General features: G+C 63.6%; 2 protein-coding genes and 1 long non-coding RNA gene across 3 annotated transcripts in view; 2 read left to right on the forward strand and 1 right to left on the reverse strand.

The window, feature by feature from the left end:
- The first annotated feature begins 584 nt into the window (after positions 1–584).
- Positions 585–1303, forward strand: LOC139586572 (uncharacterized). The gene is made up of 3 exons (XR_011677854.1): positions 585–614; positions 646–1034; positions 1234–1303. It is a non-coding gene; the product is annotated as an uncharacterized lncRNA (long non-coding RNA).
- Positions 1304–2349: 1046 nt separating this feature from the next.
- Positions 2350–10575, reverse strand: ZBTB4 (zinc finger and BTB domain containing 4). The gene is given in 10 exon segments (XM_071420087.1): positions 2350–3861; positions 3863–3980; positions 3982–4275; positions 4377–4633; positions 4635–5588; positions 5591–5803; positions 5805–5897; positions 6994–7071; positions 8124–8204; positions 10458–10575. Coding segments are annotated over 7 exon segments (2508 nt in total). The 5' UTR covers positions 5883–5897; positions 6994–7071; positions 8124–8204; positions 10458–10575; the 3' UTR covers positions 2350–3267.
- Positions 10576–14032: 3457 nt separating this feature from the next.
- Positions 14033–19024, forward strand: part of POLR2A (RNA polymerase II subunit A) — a 29930-nt gene continuing 24938 nt past the window's right edge. The window contains exons 1-6 of the mRNA XM_071420088.1: positions 14033–14313; positions 15036–15168; positions 15544–15680; positions 16290–16463; positions 17478–17759; positions 18671–18832. Coding sequence (XP_071276189.1) covers positions 14224–14313; positions 15036–15168; positions 15544–15680; positions 16290–16463; positions 17478–17759; positions 18671–18832 — 978 coding nt within the window. The 5' untranslated portion in view covers positions 14033–14223. The remainder of the gene's footprint in view (positions 14314–15035; positions 15169–15543; positions 15681–16289; positions 16464–17477; positions 17760–18670; positions 18833–19024) is intronic.

Here is a 19024-nt window from a genome sequence, read left to right on the forward strand (position 1 = left end):
CTGTCACCCTCGGTGTCCCCCGGGTGTCCCCGTCCATTTTTGGTGCCACCCCCCCCCCGATGTCCCCTCTGGGTCCCCTCTCCCCCCTCCCCCTCCCGTCCCCGTTTTTTTTTTTTTTCCCGCTCCGTTTTTTGCCCTTTTCCGTTCGGTTTTGCCCCTAAAGTGCGCTCGGGAGGGGGAGGGGACATTGGGGGGGGGAGGGGGACATTGGGGACAGTGGGGGAGGGGCGGGGGGGGTCCGTCAGTAGCAAACGCGGCCACGAAAGTGCAAAAGGGGGGAGGGGCCGCGGGGAGGGAAAGGGGGAGGGGCGGCGGGGAGAGGGGTGGGGCTTGCACGAGGGCGGGGCTTGCACGAGGGCGGGGCTTGCACGAGGGCGATCCTTGCACACGCGCTTTGCACGAGGACAATTTGCACGAGGATCATCCTTGCACGAGGATCATCCTTGCACGAGGATCCTTGCACGCGCGCTTTGCACGAGGAACACGAGGAAATTTGCACACGGATCCTCGCACGAGGAGGATCCTTGCACACGCGCACTTTGCACGAGGACAATTTGCACGAGGATCATCCTTGCACGAGGATCATCCTTGCACGCGCATTTTGCAGGGGGCACGTGCCTTGCACGAGGATCATCCTTGTACAAGGGCTCTTGCACAAGGATCCTTGGATGAGGAATGTCCCTTGCACGTGGATCCTTGCACACACATCCCTGCACGCGAAGGATCCCCACGCGAGGGCCCTTGCACAAGGAACCTCCCTTGCACGAGGATCCCTTCATGAAGGTGATCCTTGCACACTCACTTTGCACAAGGACAATTTGCACGAGGACCATCCTTGCACAAGGATCCTTGGATGAGGAACGTCCCTTGCACGAGGATCCTTGCACATGGACGATCCTTGCACGCGCATTTTGAAGGAGGAACGTCCCTTGCACGAGGATCATCCTCGCACAAGGGCGATCCTTGCACACGCACTTTGCACAAGGACAACTTGCACGAGGACGGTCCTTGCACGCACGTTTTGCAGGGGGAACGTCCCTTGCACGAGGACCCTTGCACGAGGATCATCCTTGCACGAGGAATGTCCCTTGCACGTGGATCCTTGCACGCGAATGATCCTCGCGTGAGGGCCCCTTGCACGAGGATCCTTTCATGAAGGTGATCCTTGCACACGGGCTTTGCACGAGAAACGTCCCTTGCACAAGGATCCTTGCACGCGGGCTCTTGCACGAGGATCCTCGCGCGAGGACGATGCCCTTGCACGCGGATTTGCTCGTTCACACGTGGTCCTTGCACAGGGACAATCCTTGCACGCGGATTTGCTCGCTCGCGTGCCCGCCTCGCACCAGCACAGCCCATCCCCGTGCCAGGGCCCCGCCCCTCGCACGCTCGGTGGGCGTGGCAGAGCGTGAGCGTGAGCTGAGTGTGAGTGGGCGTGCAACGGGGCGGGGGAGGGGCCGTGGGTGTGCAACGGGGCGGGGGAGGGGCCGTGGGTGTGCAAGGGGGGGGTCAGGGGGGTGTGCAAGGGGGGGGTTTTGCACGAGGATCGCCCCCAGTGCCGGGCCTTGCACGAGGGGGGGCCTTGCACACTCAGATTTGCACGAGGATCCATTTGCACGCTCAGAATTGCACAAGGATCCATTTGCACGCTCGCCATTGCACAAGGGTGGGCCTTGCACACTCACAACTGCACGGGGACACGTTTGCACACTCACAACTGAATGAGGAGTCCTTTGCACGCTCAGAATTGCACAAGGGGGGCTTGCACACTCACCATTGCACGGGACCCATTTGCACACTCACACCTGCTCAAGGACAATCCTTTGCACACTCACCATTGCACAGACCCCCCATTACACACTCACCATTGCACAGGGATCCTTTTGCACGCTCACCATTGCACCAGGCCCCTCCCTTGCACACTCACGCCGGCACCCAGGCCCCGCCCCCTTGCACGCCCGCCCCTCCCCCAGGCTGGAATGTCGCTGCGATGCCGATAAGGTGCCAAAGGGGGGGGGGGGGAGGGGCGGGGTTTGGGATTTTGGGGGGGCCCCCGGGATAGTGGGGGGGGCCCCGATTGTGGGGGGGGAGGGGAGGGGCCCCCCGTGGTGGGGGAGGGGCCCCTGGGGGGTGCAAAACGCTGCGGGGGGGGGGGAGGGGGGGGAGGGGCTCTGGAGTGGGGGAGGGGCCGTTGCCCTGTGTGGGGGGGAGGGGCTTTGCTGCTTTGGGGGGGTCCCTGTGCTCGGGGGGGGGGGGGGTGGAGACCCCTCCCCACCATTTTGGGGTGACTGGAAGTGCCCCCCCCAGTCTCATACTGGTCCCTGTGACCGCCCCCCCCTCACCCCCCCCCCAACATTTTTGGGAGCCCCTAAACTTCAATGGGGCCCATAAACCTCAGCTGAACCCCCCCCCAATTTATGGGGACCCCCAAATTCCTTATGGGGACCCCCCCCAAATTCTATGGGGGCCATAAACCTCTGTTGGAACGCCCCCCCCCCCCCCAAATTTACGGGGACCCCCGACCTTTTATGGGACCCTCAAATTGTATGGGGGTCCCCCCAAATTCTGCGGGGGCCATAAACTTCTAGAGGACCCCCCCCCCAAAATTTATAGGGACCCCCAAAATTCCTTGTGGGGACCCCCAACTTCTTATGGGACCCCCCCAAACTTTATGGGGGACCCCCAAATTCAATGGGGTCCCTCATTTCCTATGGGTCCCATGGGAGACCCTTCCCCATTATGGGGGAACCCCCCCCCCTTTTCTATGGGGTCCCCCTCACCCCCTCCAGCCCCTCCCCCACCCCTCAGGTGCCCCCTCCCCCCCCCCGCTTTTCGGGGCCCGCTCCCCTCCCCCCCCGGGGAACCCAAAGCTGGGGGGGGGGTGGGGTGGGGGGGTGGTGCTGGGGGGAGGGGGGAGGGGGCGACCCCCCCCGCCCCCCCCCTCCCCCCCCAAGGAAGCCGCGCTCGTGCTCGGGGAGGACGAGGGTGAGGGGGGAGGGGGAAGGGGAAAGGGAAGGCGGCCACGAGGCGGGGGCCCGAAGGGCAACGGGAACGCGCCGGGAGGGGGGGGGCGGGGCCGGGCGGGGGGGAGGGGCGCGGGGCGTCCCCGCCCCCCCGGCCCCCCCCCCCCACCCCCGGCGGTGTCCCCGAGCTCGGGGTCCCCCCCCGCGGCCCGGCAGAGCAGCGCCAGCGGCTGCTCCTGCACCGGGAACGCCCCCACGGGGGGTGGTGTCGGTGACGTCACCGGTGACGTCACCGCCGCCGGCGTCACCTGGGGGCGGTGGCACCGCGCTGGTGACGCCGGGGGACAGCGGGACCCCCCCCCCTTATCTGCAGCCGGGGGGGTGTAGGCGATGACCGTGGGAGGCGCCGGTGACCCCAGTGGTGACCTCGGTGACCCCGGCGGTGACCTTGGTGACCCCAACGGTGACCTCGGTGACCCCCGGTGGTGACCTCGGTGACCCCTCCAGTGACCCCTCCAGTGACCCTGGGTGGTGACCTCTGTGGCGACCCCTGTGCTGACCCTTGCAGTGACCCTTGTGGTGACCCCAGTGGTGACCCCGGCGGTGACCCCGGCGGTGACCCCGGCGAGCGCCGCCGGTGCCGCTGGGCGTGGCGGCTGAGCGCGGCCGCCGTCTTGCACACCTTGGCGCAGGTGGGGCAGGTGAAGCGCAGCGACGGCCGCCGCCCCCACGCGGCCCGACGACGACGACGACGATGACGATGCTGCCCCCCGCCGGCGTCACCGCCGGCGCCGCCCTCGTGTCCCCGCTGGTGCTTCCGCAGCTTCCGCAGCGCCGGGAAGCTCTTCCCGCACACCCGGCACGGGTGGCGCCGCTCCCCGGCGCCGCGCGCCGTCGCCGTCGTCATTGTCATTGTCACCGTCGTCCCCCGGCGCCCGCCGCAGCGAGCGCAGCTTGCGCCGCCACCGCGCCTTCTTGGCGACCGCGGCGACGGCCCCGGCGCTCCCGGCGCTGCCCGCCCGCCTTCCTCTTGGGCTTGTAGGAGTAGTACGGCCGCCAGAGCCGGTCCTCGGCGTCGCTGTCGTTGTCGCCGTCGCGCTCCCCGGCGCCGTCGCCGCGCAGGTCGGTGCCGGAGATGCGGCGCTTGACGATGGCCTCCTCGCCGATGCGCACGGTGATCTGGCACAGCCCCTCGCCCGCCGAGCCCGCGTACGCCGGCTTGGCCACGTAGGTCATGGTGCGCCCCGCCCCCGGGCGGGTTTTGGGGCGCGGTTGTGCCCTCCTCGGTGGTGGTGGTGCCGGCGGCAGCGCGCTGCGCCTCGATGTAATCCCGCAGCACCTGCTTCTTGATGGGCACCGCCGGCGTCACCGGCGCGGCCGCCGGCGCCTCGGCCGCTCCCGGCGCCTCCTCACCCCGCCCGCCCGTTGTAGGCGATGACCGAGGCGGCTCCGCTGCCGCCGCCGCCGCCGCTGCGCACGATGACCGAGGGCGGCGCCGCGCGGCCGAAGGCGATGACCGAGGCGGGCTCTGGCCGCGGCTGCGGCGCCGACGCCGGATACGCCGTGACCCCGGCATCCCCTGGTGCTGCCACTGCCGGCGCCGGCGCGGCCCCGTCGGGCACGGCGCCCTGGCTGTAGGTCTTGTAGGGCCTCTTGTTGGCCCGCAATGGGCAGCAGGCGGTAGAGCTTGAGCGCGTTGAGCTTGGGCCGGTAGCCGCCGTTGGGCGTCTTCTCGGAGGCGATGAGCCCCGGGCTGATGCCGTGGAAGGCTTTTTGGTGCGTCTTGAGGTTGTAGTAGGTGACGAAGGTGTCCCAGCAGAAGATGCACTGGTAGCGGCGCTCGCCCGTGTGCCACACCTCGTGCTTGGTGCGGTACTCGGCCAGCGCGAACACCTTGTCGCAGTAGGCGGCACGGGTACTTGCGGCGCACGAGTGGACGTTGGCGTGGCGCTTCAGGCTCGACAGGGTCATGTAGGAGCGCTGGCACACCCCGCACAGGTACAGCACCTGCCCATCCACCACCTTCACCAGCGGCTCCTGCTCCGCGCCCGGCTCCAGCGCGCGGTGCCGCAGCAGCAGCGCCTTCTTGGCCGCCCTCGGCGCCGCCGCCCCCGCTGTGGTGCTGGTCGTGGTGACGGCGGCGGTGACGACGCTGCTGGTGACGGTGACGTCGGCGCCGGCGGAGCTGGTCGTGTCGCCGTCCCCGTCGCCGTCGCGACAGCCGACCTCGTGCGTCTGCAGGCGCTTGACGTGGATGAAGCTCTTGCCGCAGTGCCGGCAGCACAGCCCGCGGCGCCCGCGGTGCAGCTTGGCGTGGAAGCCCAGCGCCGCCGCCGAGCCGAAGCCGCGCCCGCACAGCCCGCACCGCAGCGACGATGGCGACGACGGCGACGACGGCGACACCTCTGCTGCCGCCTCCTTGCCCTGCTCGCCCGGGGTGAGCTCGGCGGCCGGCGCAGGGGGCGTCCAGGCGCCGTTCATGTCCCGCGGAGCCGGAGGAGGAGGAGGAGGAGGCGGCGGAGGAGGAGGAGGAGGAGGAGGAAGGGGCCCGGCCTCCAGGCCCTGCAGCGAGGGGATGCCGAGGCGCCGGCCCACGGCCCCCAGAGCCCCGCGCGGGCCGCCGGCGAGGGCACGGCCAGGCGCGAGTTGTAGATGAAGTTGAGGACGTCGGAGAAGACGCCGGCCTGGACGCCCGGCAGCTCCAGCACCTGGGCGGGCGAGGGGCACGTGGGCTCCTGGGCCAGCGCCCGCTTGAAGAAGGGGCTGGAGGCGGCCAGGACGTTCTTATGGGCGCGGAATTTGGTGTCCTCGGCGATGATGGTGACGTCGCAGAACTGGCCCCCGCAGGCGCTGCTCGTTCAGCTCCAGCAGCAGCGCCCGGCAGTGACCGGCGTCCGACACCTCCACGACCGGAGCCATCCCCGCGCCGGCCACCTGCAGGGGGACAGGGGGGACGGGGTCACCTGAGGCGGTGGGGACACGGTTTGGGGTCACCTGGGTGGGTGGGGACACGGTTTGGGGGTCACCCAGACACCTGGTTCACTATTTAAGGTCATCTGGGTGGGTGGGACCATGGTTTGGGGTCACCTGGGTGAGTGGGACCATGGTTTGGGGTCACCTGGGTAGTCAAGGACACAATTTGGGATCATCCAGACACCTGATTCACTATTTGGGGTCACCTGAATCCATTATTTGGCATCACCCAGACACCCGGGTCCCATATTTGGGGTCACCCAGACACCCAGGTGCCATTTTTGTCATCACCTGCATGACCAAATCCTTTTTCTTGGGGTCATCAAGACACCTGGATCCCATATTTGGTGTCACCTGAGCGGGTGGAGCTATGATTTGGGGTCACCCAAATCCTTATTTGGGGTCACCCAGGCACCTGGATGCACTTTTTGGGGTCACCTGTGTGGCCGAATCCTTTATTTGGTGTCACCTGGGTGGGTGTGACCACAATTCGAAGTCACCCAGGCACCTGGTTCGCTATTTGGGGTCACTGTGGGGTTTTGGGGTCACTCTGGGGCCCGGTGTCCCCTGTCCCATCCTGGGGTCACTCTGGGGTTTTGGGGTCACTTTGTCACCTCTCCCGAGGGTCCTTGTGAGGTTTTTGGGGTCACTGTGGGGTTCTGGGGACACTCTGTCATCTGTCCTGGGGGTCATTTCGGGATTTTGGGTCCCCTGTCCCCCGTCCTGGGGTCTCTGTCCCCGGCCCCGCGCCGCCATTTTGTGTCGGGGCCTGCCCGGCCTGAGGCGGCTCAAAATGGCGGACGGGACCGAACCACCGCGGAGGAACCGCGGGGGGGGGAGCCGGGACAGAACCAACGGAAACCGCGGGGAGCCGGGGCAGAACCAACGGGAAACGGCGGGGGGAGCCGGGGCAGAACCAACGGGGGAGGAACCCAGTGCCCCCCCAGTGCCCTCCCAGTATCTCCCAGTGACCCCCAGTGCCCTCCCAGTGCCCCCCAGTATCTCCCAGTGACCCCCAGTGCCCTCCCAGTGCCCCCCAGTATCTCCCAGTGCCCACCTGTGTGCGGGGCCCTCATGGACTGGGTGTTGCAGCTCCGGGGGTCCTCGGGGGGGGGGTCACAGCCGGCCGGGCCTCCTGGAGGGGGGGAGGGACGGGGACATCAAGAGAGGGGTCCCAACACCCGGGTTTGGGGTGAAACACCTGGATTTGGGGGAGAAACACCTGGATTTGGGGTGAAACACCTGAATTTGCGGGGGAACACCTGGATTTAGGGTTAAAACCACCCAGATTTGGGGGTACCCGGGGTCATGGGGGGGGGTCACAACACCCAGACGCGGGTGACAAAGTGACAGCGAGGGATCCTGCAGCATGACGTCACTGTCGAGGCAAAGGGATGGGCGTGACGTCATTGGAGGGTGACGTCATCACACTGGGGCGTGACATCATGGGTTGGCTGTCACTGTGAGGGGATGGGTATGACGTCACTGCGAGGGGGGTAGGACTGAGGGCGGTATGACGTCACCAGGAGGGGACACCGGTGACAACACGGGGGGCGGGGCAGCGTGACGTCATCGTTGTGACGTTGCGGGGGGGTGTGTCACACCCACAGCGGGGACAGGGGGGGAGGCGACAGCGACAGCGGAGGGCAGGGGGTGACACCTGGGGGGGGGCGGGGAGGTGACACAGGTGGGGGGGTGGGGGGGGGAGGGGCGGGGACAACCCCGGGAGGAATTTTTAAGGGGGGGGGGGGGGGGAAAAAAGGCAGAGGGACCCCCCCGGGACCCCCCCCCCATCACCCGGAACAACGCGCGAGGGGACCCCGAGTGTCACCGGGGGGGGGGGGAGGGGAGGGGGGGGGCACCCACCCCTCCCCCCCCCATCCGCCCCATCCCCCCCCGCCCCTCCCCCGCCCCCCGGGTACCCCCGGAGCCGCCTGACAGCGGCGTCCCGTCCGCGACGTCACCGGGGGGGAGGGGGCAGTGTCACCCAACGGTTGCCATGGAAACAACCCCCCCTCCCCCCCAATCAGATCCCTCCTCCTTCCCCCCCCCATCTCCGGACACACCTTTCACCTGCGGCCAATCAGGGGGCAGGGAGCGCTCCGGGCCACGCCCACCCCCGCCAGGACCACGCCCATCCCGTGCGAAAGGGAGAGCGCGCGCCTGCCGCTGACGTCATGGGCTCACCTGGATGCTCATTGGCTGGGCTGGGAGTGACGTCACGGGGCCCCGTCCTGCCGCGGGCGGTGTTGAAGGAGCAGGCGGAGGCTGAGGGGGGCGGGGACAGAGAAGGAGGCGTGGTTAAATGGGGTGTGGTTAGAAGGGGGCGTGGTTATGGGGGAACGCGGGGTGGGGGGGACGCGGAAGTGTCAGCGCGGGACGGGCGGGAGGGGTCGGGGGGGGACGGGACACGCATGGATGTGACACAGAAAAACACAGAAAAACACAGAAAAACACAGGTGTGACACTGACACACACAGGTGTGACACAGACACGCACAGGTGTGACACTGACACACGAGTGTGACACAGACACGCACAGGTGTGATACAGACATGCACAGAAAAACACAGGTGTGACACTGACACGTATGAGACAAAAATACACACATAGCTGTGACACAGACACACACAGGTGTGACACACAGAGAAAAACACAGGTGTGACATGCACAGGTGTAACACATGCACACAGGTGTGACACATGCACACAGGTGTGACACACACAGAAACACAAGTGTGACGTGCACAAAGACACACACACAGGTGTGACACGCAAACACAGGTGTCACACACCGACATACACCTGGACACGCACAGGTGTGACACACACACCCACACACACACAGGTTACACACCCACACAACAGCCTCAGCACCTGCTGCGCACACCCAACACACGCCACACGTGTTGGACACGACACCCGCACACGGACACACAACAACCGCACACGGACACACAACCGGACACAGGCACAACTCACACACAGCCCCACAACCCCACACGGCTGTGCCCAGATGCACGGGCACACACGGACACAACGCGCGACTGAACACGGGCGTGCAGCTGCACACGCGACACAGCCCGGCGTGGGTGCGACACACAACCGAACACGGGTGCACAGCCGCACTCAAAGCGCCCGCGCGCAACCCCACGCGGGTGTACAACCCGCAGAGCAATGTCTGTGGGTGGAAAAACAACCCCCGCGCAGCCCGCAAACTGACGCACAACCGCACATGGGTGTGACACACAGCCACACACAGGGGAACAACCGCACGGGAACAGCCCCCACGCAACCCTCGCACGGATGGACAACGGCACAGGGCACAGACAGGCGGAGCAACAACCGCACAGGGAGCAACAACCGCACAGGGACGGCTGAGACGCCCCCGTGGGGAGGGTGTACGAGCACAGCCGCACAAACAACACACACACGACCCTCTCAGATGGGTGCACAACCGCACAACAACGTGACACAGCCACACAAACACCCCTCACACAACCCTCAGATGGGTGCACAACCGCACAACAACGTGACACAGGCACACACGGACACACAACCATGTAAAGAACCCCCACACAACCCTCAGACAGGCGCAAACTGCACAACAGCGTGACACAACCGCACAAAGAACACTCGCACGACCCTCAGATGGGCGCACAACCACACAACAACGCGACAAAACCGCACAGGGACGCTTGACAGGCAGAGGCACAACCGTGCATGGACAAACAACCCTCAGACAACCCTCAGAGGGGCACACAACCGGACACGAGCACACAACAGCCATGAGCACACGCAGGCGCACGAGCACACACGGACAATCCCCACACAACCCTCACGTGGGTGCACAACTGGACACAAACAACCACACACGGACAAACACCCGCACAAACAACCGGTCACTGGGCCTGACACGAACACCTGCACACGCACAAACACGGGCACACGCACAGCCCCACACAGACACGGCACACTTGGACAGACGGACAAACACCCGCACAAACAACCACACACGCACAGCCCCACACGGACACCACACGGTCAGACAGACGGACAAACAACCGCACAAACAACCGGGCACAGGACTCGACACAAACAACCGGACACGCGCAGCCCCACACGGGCGTGACACGCTCGGACAGACGGACAAACAACCAGACAAACAACCGGACACACACAGCCCCACACGGGTGTGACACGCTCGGACAGACGGACAAACAACCGGACACGCACAGCCTCACACGGGCGTGACACGCTCGGACAGACAGGCAAACAACTGGACACAGACAAACACACGCACATGCACAGCCCTACACGGACATGACACGCTCAGACAGACAGACAAACAACCGGACAAACAACTGGACACGCACAGCCCCACACAGACACCACACGCTCGGACAGACGGACAAACAACCGGACAAACAACCAGACACGCACAGCCCCACACGGACGCAACACACTCGGACGGATGGACAGACGGACGGACAAAACACCCACACAAACACCCGGACACTTACAGCCCCGCACGGATGCGACACGCTCGGACAGACGGACAGGCGGATGGACAAACAGCCGGACACGCGCAAACAACCCCCGGCACGCGCCCCCCACACCCCCCTCGGGCCCCCCCACGCCGGCAAAAACATGCAGCAACCCCCGTGCGTCACCCCCGGTGTCACCCCCCCGGTGTCACCCCCCCGGTGTCACCCCCCCGGTGTCACCCCTGTCACCCCCCCCGGGGTCCATCCCCCCCCTGCCAGCAGCGTTTGGGGGGTGCCGGGTGTGATTTGGGGGGGGTCAGAACGGGGTCCTGGGCAGGGGAGGGGCGGTTTGGGGTGGGGGGGGCACTTTGGGGGGGTCCCGGAGCACTTTGGGGGACCCTGGGGACACTTTGGGGGACCCTGGGGACACTTTGGGGTCCTGCCAGGGGTGGTTGGGGAGGGTCCGGGGGGCTCGGAGGGGCGGGGAGGGGGCGGGGGGGGATTGAGGGGGGTGGGCGTGACCCGGGGCAGTGCGGGGGGGGGGGGGGTGGGGGTCGCGGTGTCCCCCCCCCTCCCCCTCCCCCTCCCCTCCCCCATCCCATGGGGGTCGCGCTGCGGTGACAGCGCCGGGAGGGGGGGCGGGGGGCGTGGGGATGGGGGAGGGGAGGGGTCCGGGGGGGTCCCGCGGGGCTCGGGGGGTCCCGGGGAGGGCGGGGGTCGTTACCGGGGCCTGTCCCGGGGCCGGGGATGTCGCGACGGCGGCGGCGGCGGCGGCGGCGGCGGCACAAGATGGAGGCGGCGCGTTGGGCCCCGGGTGGGAGGGAGGGAGGGACCCCCCCCGCCCCACGGAGCGGGGACACGGGGGGGACACCGGGGGGGGGGCAAGGGGGGGACACCGGGGCACACCGGGAGGACATTGGGGAGAGATTGGGGGGGGGACACGGGGGGACACCGGGGGGGGGCACCGGAGGGGGGGAGATACCGGTGGGACACGGAGGGGACAAGGGGGGACACTGGGGGACATGGGGGGGACAAGGGGGACAAGGGGGGGGATATGGGGGACACATGGGGGGGGACACCGGGAGTACATGAGGGGACATTGAGGGGGACACGGGGAGACACGAGGGGACACCGGGAGGGGGGGGGGGACACAGGGGGAGATGGGGGGGGCACACAGGAGGGGACAGTGGGACACAGGGGGACATTTGGGGGACACAGAGCGGGGGGGACAGGGGGACGGAATGGGGGGGGACAGGAGGATGGGGGGGGTCACAATTGGGGGGTAAAAGTGGGGACACAACTGGGGGGGACAGGGGGACATTTGGGGACACAACTTGAGGGGACATTTGGGGACATTTGGGGACACAACTTGGGGGGGACACAGGGACATATGGGGACACAACTTGGGGGGACAGGGGGACATTTGGGGACACAACTTGGGGGGACATTTGGGGACACAGAAGTGAGGGACACAACCCCGGGGGGGGGGCACAGGCAGGCAGGGGGACATGGAGGGGACAGGGGACACCGGCAGGGTGTGACAAAAGTGGGGACAGAGTTGAGGGGGCAGCAGGGGACGGGGCTGAGGACATGGGGGGCACGAGTGGGACACAAATAGGGGGCACAAAGTGACACAAAACTGGGGACAGGAGCACAGCACGCAACAGGACACGGGTGACACAGGAGGGGACACCAGAGGACGCGGGTGACACAGTTGGGGACACAAGGAGACAGGAGTGGGGACAAATTTGGGGTTTACAGTGACACAAAAAGGGACAAAACGAGAGAGGGATGGGGACAAAAGCAGGGACACAACCGAGGACACAACCACGGTGCTGCAGCCCCGAAATGGTGACAAAAATGGTGACAAAAGTGGGTGACAACGACGTGAGGGACACGACAGGCACGGCCGGGTGTAGCAGGGACCCTGCTCGGGGTGTGGGGGGGGTTCAGGTGTCACCGTGCCCTCGGTGTCACCTCGTCTGGCGTTGTCACCGTGGTGGGGGTGAGGCGTGTTCGACTGTGCCATTGTGGGGCTGTCACACGGTGCCACATGTCACGTTTGTCACTTTTTGTGTCACATTTGTCACTTTTTGTGTCTGACTGTGCCGTGTGGGGCCGTGTTAGGTTGTACCTTTGAGTTGTACCTCAGAACTTGTGACACTTTGTGTCAAATTCGTCACATTTTGTGTCCAGCTGTGCCGTGTGGGGCTGTGTCATGTTGTACCTTTGGGTTGTACCTCAGACTGTGTCACACTCGTGTCACCTGTCACCTGGCGTGTCCAGCTGTGCCGTGCTCACACCATGCCCTGGTGACACCCAAATCCCCCCCCCTTCTCCCCAAATTTCTCTTTCTCTGCCCCCAAATTCCCCCCAACCCCTCGTGCCCCTCACAAAACACCATTTTCCTTCTCCCTAATCCCCCTCTCTGCCGTTCTCCCACCAAATTCCCCTTTCTTGCCACAATTATCCCCAAAACCTCCTGTTCCTCCTGGATACCCCTCCCTGACCTCCAACTACCAAAATTCTCCTTTTTTTTTTCTCCGTTTATGGCCCCTAGTCCTTCCTGCCCCTCCAAAACTCTCCTCAAACATTTTTGTACTGCTCCAATTGTCCCCTCGAACCCCATTGCTGCCCCAAAACCCCCTCCTGCCCCCATAAATCCCCCTCCTTGTCTGCAATTGCCCCCCAAACCCTCCTGCCCCTCTAAATGCCCCTTTCCTACCCCAATTATAACCCCACACCCCTCCTGCTCTGCCAACAACCTTCAAGCCCTTAATTGCACCCTCAACTCCTCCTGCCCCCTCAAATTTCACTTTCCCCTCCTAAAATACTCCTGAGTCCCACTGCGCCTCGCCCAGCCCCTTCCCCAGCTCCTCTCCGGAACAGGCCCCAAAGCCTCGGCCTTTCCTAGCGGCCACAACCGGGTCGGGAGCGCCGGGAGCGGCCGGGCCGGGCGGGCGAGGCCGGGGCTGCGCAGGCCGCGGCTGGAGCGGTGGATCGCCCATTTCCGGCACCGTCCGCCTTTGCTTCGGCAGCTTTCGTCAGATATTCGGCAGTTTCCGGTATTTTCCGCTCCTACTTCGGCATCTGTCGATAACTTCCGCCAAGGCTTCGGCAAATTCCGGCTATTTCCGTCAGTGTTCGGGCACCGCCGGTTACCTTCGCTCATTTCCGTCACTCTCCGGAGGCCCTTCGGCGGTCTCCGCCCACTTCCGACAGTACTTCGGAAATCTCCGTCAATCTCCGCCAGCTTCTGAGGTCACTCCGTCACCCTCCCTCCGCCCCCGCGATCTCTCGGCTCTCGGGGTCGGGGGGGGCGGTGCTTTTAAAATAAATTATTCATGAACCGATCCCACTGTGCTGAAAGCGGGGGGTCCGACCACGGCGCGTCCCGTGAGAGCTTAACGGAGCAGCCGCCGACTCCCTGCGCCTTCCTCGCTCTTCGCTCGCATCACGGACCGTGACGGGACTCACGTGTCCCTTTCCTTCCTGCCGCTTTTTTTCCCACTCCTCCCCCTTTTTCCTCTGAGGCGCTTGGTACGCTCCGGCCACGCCCCGTCCGGCGGCTCTCGGGGGCCGAGTCTATATAAGGCGGCGCCCGTGCCTTTTAGCGCTCAGTCGCGCCTTTAGCGCGGAGCGGCCGGAGCGGAAAAGGGGAAGCTCCGCGCCGAGGGCTCCGTGAGGCGCCCGTTCCCGGTTCCCCGGTGGGGTTTAAACTCCCCCGCTCCCTCAACCCCCTCCGTGAAGGGGTCGGTTCCGAGCAGTCGGAGCGGCGCGAGGCCGCGGCCCCACCGGCGCCATGCACGGCGGGCCGCCCTCGGGCGACAGCGCCTGCCCGCTGCGCACCATCAAACGAGTCCAGTTCGGGATCCTCAGCCCCGATGAGATGGTACCGGGGCCGGGGCGGCGCGGACGGAACCGCGGGGCCCGCGGAGGGAGCGGGGCCCGGCGGCTGAGGGCGAGCGGCGGCGGGAAATGGCGCCGGGGCAGCGAGAGCGGGGAGCGGAGCGGCCCCGTGAGGGGACAGCGCCCTCCACAGGCCCGGGGGGCTGAACGGGGGACGGGGGAGAGCTCGGAGGGGGATTTGGGGGCTCCTCAAGGGGTTCGGGGAGACAAAACGAGGTTCTGGAAGGTGTTGGGGTGCCCAGGGAGCCTCTGGAAGAGCTTTGGGGTGTCCGAGAGGGGCTCAGAATCCCCTGGCAGCGTTTTGGCCTCCATAGGAACGGCTCAGGGAAAAGTATTGGGGTGCCTTGGAGGGGTTTTAGGGTGTCCTGAGGGACTTTGGGTCTCTGGAAGTGTTTGTGGGGGCCTTAAAAGAGCTTTAGGCTCATGTGAAGGACACTTGGGGTGCCTGGAGGTTTTTAGGGGAATTTTGGATGAGCTTTGAGTGTCCTGGAGGGGTTCTGGGGTCCCTGAGAGTCACTCAGGGAGCCCTGGAGGGGTTTTGGGGTTGCTCAGACAGCCCAAGTGGAATTTTGGGGTGATTAAATTATTTATTGTCACCCGAGGGGGTCACTTGGGGGTACCCCCACTCATTTAGGGTTTTGTGGGGGGGTCATGGATGAATTTGGGGGTCCCCAGGTGCCTCAGTTTCCCTTTCCCCCCCCTCAGAAACGGATGTCAGTGACCGAGGGGGGCATCAAATACCCCGAAACCACCGAGGGGGGACGCCCCAAACTGGGGGGGCTCATGGACCCCCGGCAGGGCGTCATCGAGAGAACGGGGCGCTGCCAGACCTGTGCTGGTGAGTCTGGAGCCCAAAATCCTCATGGGAGGGGACCCTGAACCCCAAAATTCTCATGGGAGGGAACCCCAAAATCCCCCTGGGAGGGGATCCTGATTCAGTGTCCCCGATGGGATTTTGGGCTGTCCCCAACGGGATTTTGGGGTGTCCCCAATGGGATTTTGGGGTGTCCCCAATGGGATTTTGAGGTGTCCTTAATGTGATTTTGGGGTGTCCCCAGTGGGATTTTGGGGTTTCCCCAATCCAATTTTGGGGTGTCCCCGATGTGATTTTGGGGTGTCCCCGATTGGGTTTTGGGGTTGTCCCCAATGGGATTTTGGGGTGTCCTCAATGCGATTTTGGGGTGTCCCTGATGTGATTTTGGGGTGTCCCCAGGGAACATGACGGAGTGTCCGGGTCACTTTGGTCACATTGAGCTGGCCAAGCCCGTGTTCCATGTTGGGTTTTTGGGTAAAACCATGAAAATTCTGCGCTGCGTCTGCTTCTTCTGCTCCAAGCTGCTCGTGGACTCGGTGAGACCCCAAAAGTCCCCAAAAAAACCCCAAAAAACCCAAAAACCCCCAAAAGTCTGGAGGGAGGGGTTGGGTTTGGGCTGCAAATGGCCCAAAATGGCCCCGTGGTGGCACCTTGGGGACATCTCGGGGACACATCAGGAGTGTGGGGGGTTTGGGGGCTTTTGGGACCATTTTGGGGGTGCTGGGGGTCAAAGGGAGGTGACAAAGTGGGGGGGACACCAAGGAGAGGTGACAAAATTTGGGGTCATCAAGGAGAGGGGACAAAATTTGGGGTCATCAAAGGGAGGTGACAAAGTTGGGGACATCAAGAGGAGGTGACAAAGTTGGGGGACACAGAGGAAAGGTGACAAAGTTGGGGGACATCAAGAAGAGATGATAAAATTTGGGGACACCAAGAAGAGGTGACAACAAGAGTTGGGGGTTGTCACCTCCTGGAAGCTCTGGAGATGCTGAGGGACCACAATGGGACAACACCAGACACCCAAAATCACCTTTTCCGACCCCAAAACCGCGATGTGACCCCAAATTTCCATTTTCTGACCCCAAATTTCCATTTTCTGTCCCCAAATTTCCATTTCCTGACCCCAACCCTGGTTTTTTGGGCAGAACAACCCCAAGATCAAGGACATCCTGGGCAAGTCCAAGGGGCAGCCCAAGAAGAGGCTGACCCACGTCTACGACCTGTGCAAGGGCAAGAACATCTGCGAGGGCGGCGAGGAGATGGACCACAAGTTTGGGGTGGAGCAGCCCGAGGGCGACGAGGACCTCACCAAGGAGAAGGTGGGCGCCCCAAAATTCCCGGTTTTAACCCCAAAATTCCCGTTTTTAACCCAAAATTCCTATTTCGGGTCCAAAATTCCTATTTCGGGTCCAAAAACTCCCATTTCGGGTCGAAAAATTCCCCATTTCTGGCCCCAAAATCCTCATTTGTGGCGCAAAATTCCCATGCGTTAACCCCAATTCTCACCCCAATAACCCCATTTTCACCCCAATAACCCCATTTTCACCCCAATAACCCCATTTTCACCCCAATAACCCCATTTTCCATGGCAATAACCCCATTTTTCCTCAATTTTTCCTCCATTTTCCCCCCATTTTTCCCCCATTTTTCCCCCATTTCTCCCCATTTCAGGGCCACAGGGGCTGCGGGCGGTACCAGCCCCTGTTGTTAACCCAATAATTCCCAATTCTCACCCCAATAATTCCCAATTCTCACCCCAATAACCCCACTTTTAACCCCAATAATTCCAATTTTCCCCCATTTTAGGGCCATGGGGGCTGCGGGCAGTACCAGCCATGCATTAACCCCAATTCTCACCCCAATAATCCCATTTTTAACCCCAAATAATCCCATTTTCTCCCCATTTTAGGGCCATGGGGGCTGTGGGTAGTACCAGCCCATTTTTAACCCTATAATAACCCCAACAATTCCCATTTCTCCTCCCAATAATCCCATTTTTCCCCCATTTTCCCCCCGTTTCAGGGCCACGGGGGCTGTGGGTGGTACCAGCCATGCATTAACCCCAATTCTCACCCCAATAACCCCAATTCTCACCCCATTTTTCCCCAATTCCCACCCCAATAACCCCATTTTCCATGGCAATAACCCCATTTTTCCCCCATTTTCCCCCATTTCAGGGCCACGGGGGCTGCGGGCGGTACCAGCCGCGCATCCTCCGCTCGGGGCTGGAGCTCTACACCAAATGGAAACCCCAATAACCCCATTTTTAACCCCAAATAACCCCATTTTCACCCCAAATAATCCCATTTTTCCCCGTTTTTGCCCCGTTTCAGGGCCACGGGGGCTGCGGGCGGTACCAGCCGCGCATCCGCCGCTCGGGGCTGGAGCTCTACGCCGAGTGGAAGCACGTCAACGAGGACTCCCAGGAGAAGAAGATCCTGCTGAGCCCCGAGCGCGTGCACGAGATCTTCAAGCGCATCTCGGACGAGGAATGCTTCGTGCTGGGCATGGACCCCAAGTTCGCCCGGCCCGAGTGGATGGTGTGCACCGTGCTGCCCGTGCCGCCGCTGTCCGTGCGTCCGGCCGTCGTCATGCAGGGCTCTGCCCGCAACCAGGTGGGGTTTTGGGGTAATTTTGTGGGGTTTTGGGGTCATTCTGTGGGGGTTTGGGGGTGTTTGGGGTGATATTGGTGTCCCTGGGGCACCGTGCCCCCCTTGTCTGTGTCCCCAGCCATGGTCATGCAGGGCTCTGCCCGCAACCAGGTGGGGTTTTGGGGTCATTTTCTGGGGTCGTTTTCTGGGGTTTTGAGGTCATTTTCTGGGGTTTTGGGGTCATTTTGGGGCTGTTTGGGGTGGTATTGGGGTCCCTGGGGCACCGTGCCCCCCTTGTCTCTGTCCCCAGCCATGGTCATGCAGGGCTCTGCCTGCAACCAGGTGGGGTTTGGGGTCATTTTGTGGGGTTTTCAGGTCGTTTTGGGGTAATTTTGTGTGGTTTTGGGGCTGTTTGGGGTGGTATTGGGGTCCCTGGGGCACCGTGCCCCCGCTGTGTCCCCAGCCGTGGTCATGCAGGGCTCTGCCCACAACCAGGTGGGGTTTTGGGGTCATTTTCTGGGGTTTTGGGGTCATTTTCTGGGGTTTTGGGGTCATTTTCTGGGGTTTTCAGGTCATTTTGGGGCTGTTTGGGGTGGTATTGGGGTCCCTGGGGCACCTGTCCCCCCTTGTCTCTGTCCCCAGCCATGGTCGTGCAGGGCTCTGCCCACAACCAGCTGGGGCAGCTTTTGTGGGGTCCCAGGGTGGGCATTGGGGTCCTTGATGCCTTTTGGGGTCTCCCCACTCCTTAGGGCTCCCCAATCCCCTTTTGAGGTCACCCCCAACATCTCTTTGGGGTTTCCCCATTTTCCTCTCACCCCAAATCCACCCTGCACCCTCCCCACGGCATTTTGGGCTTTTTCACCTCCTTCTATCAACACCAACCCCCCCATTAATAAACGTTGGGGTCACCCCATTAATTTTGGGGTTGTCCCCAGGATGACCTGACCCACAAGCTGGCCGACATCGTCAAGATCAACAACCAACTGCGGCGCAACGAGCAGAACGGGGCGGCCGCGCACGTCATCGCCGAGGACGTCAAACTGCTCCAGTTCCACGTGGCCACCATGGTGGACAACGAGCTGCCCGGCCTGCCCCGGGTACAGGAGGGGCCACTGAGGGCTTTTGGGGGGTCACAGAGGGCTTTTGGGGGGTCACTGAGGGGTTTGGGGGGTCACTGAGGGGTTTGGGGGGTCACTGAGGGCTTTTGGGGTGACACAAGTTGAGGGACAAGCAGGTGGTGGCCCCAAGTCCATCACCAGGTCAACGTGGCCACCATGGTGGACATGGAG

The sequence above is a fragment of the Agelaius tricolor genome, unplaced genomic scaffold (assembly GCF_023055355.1).
Source record: "Agelaius tricolor isolate 1412-34295 unplaced genomic scaffold, bAgeTri1.0.p SCAF_125, whole genome shotgun sequence".
Classification (NCBI taxonomy): domain Eukaryota; kingdom Metazoa; phylum Chordata; class Aves; order Passeriformes; family Icteridae; genus Agelaius; species Agelaius tricolor.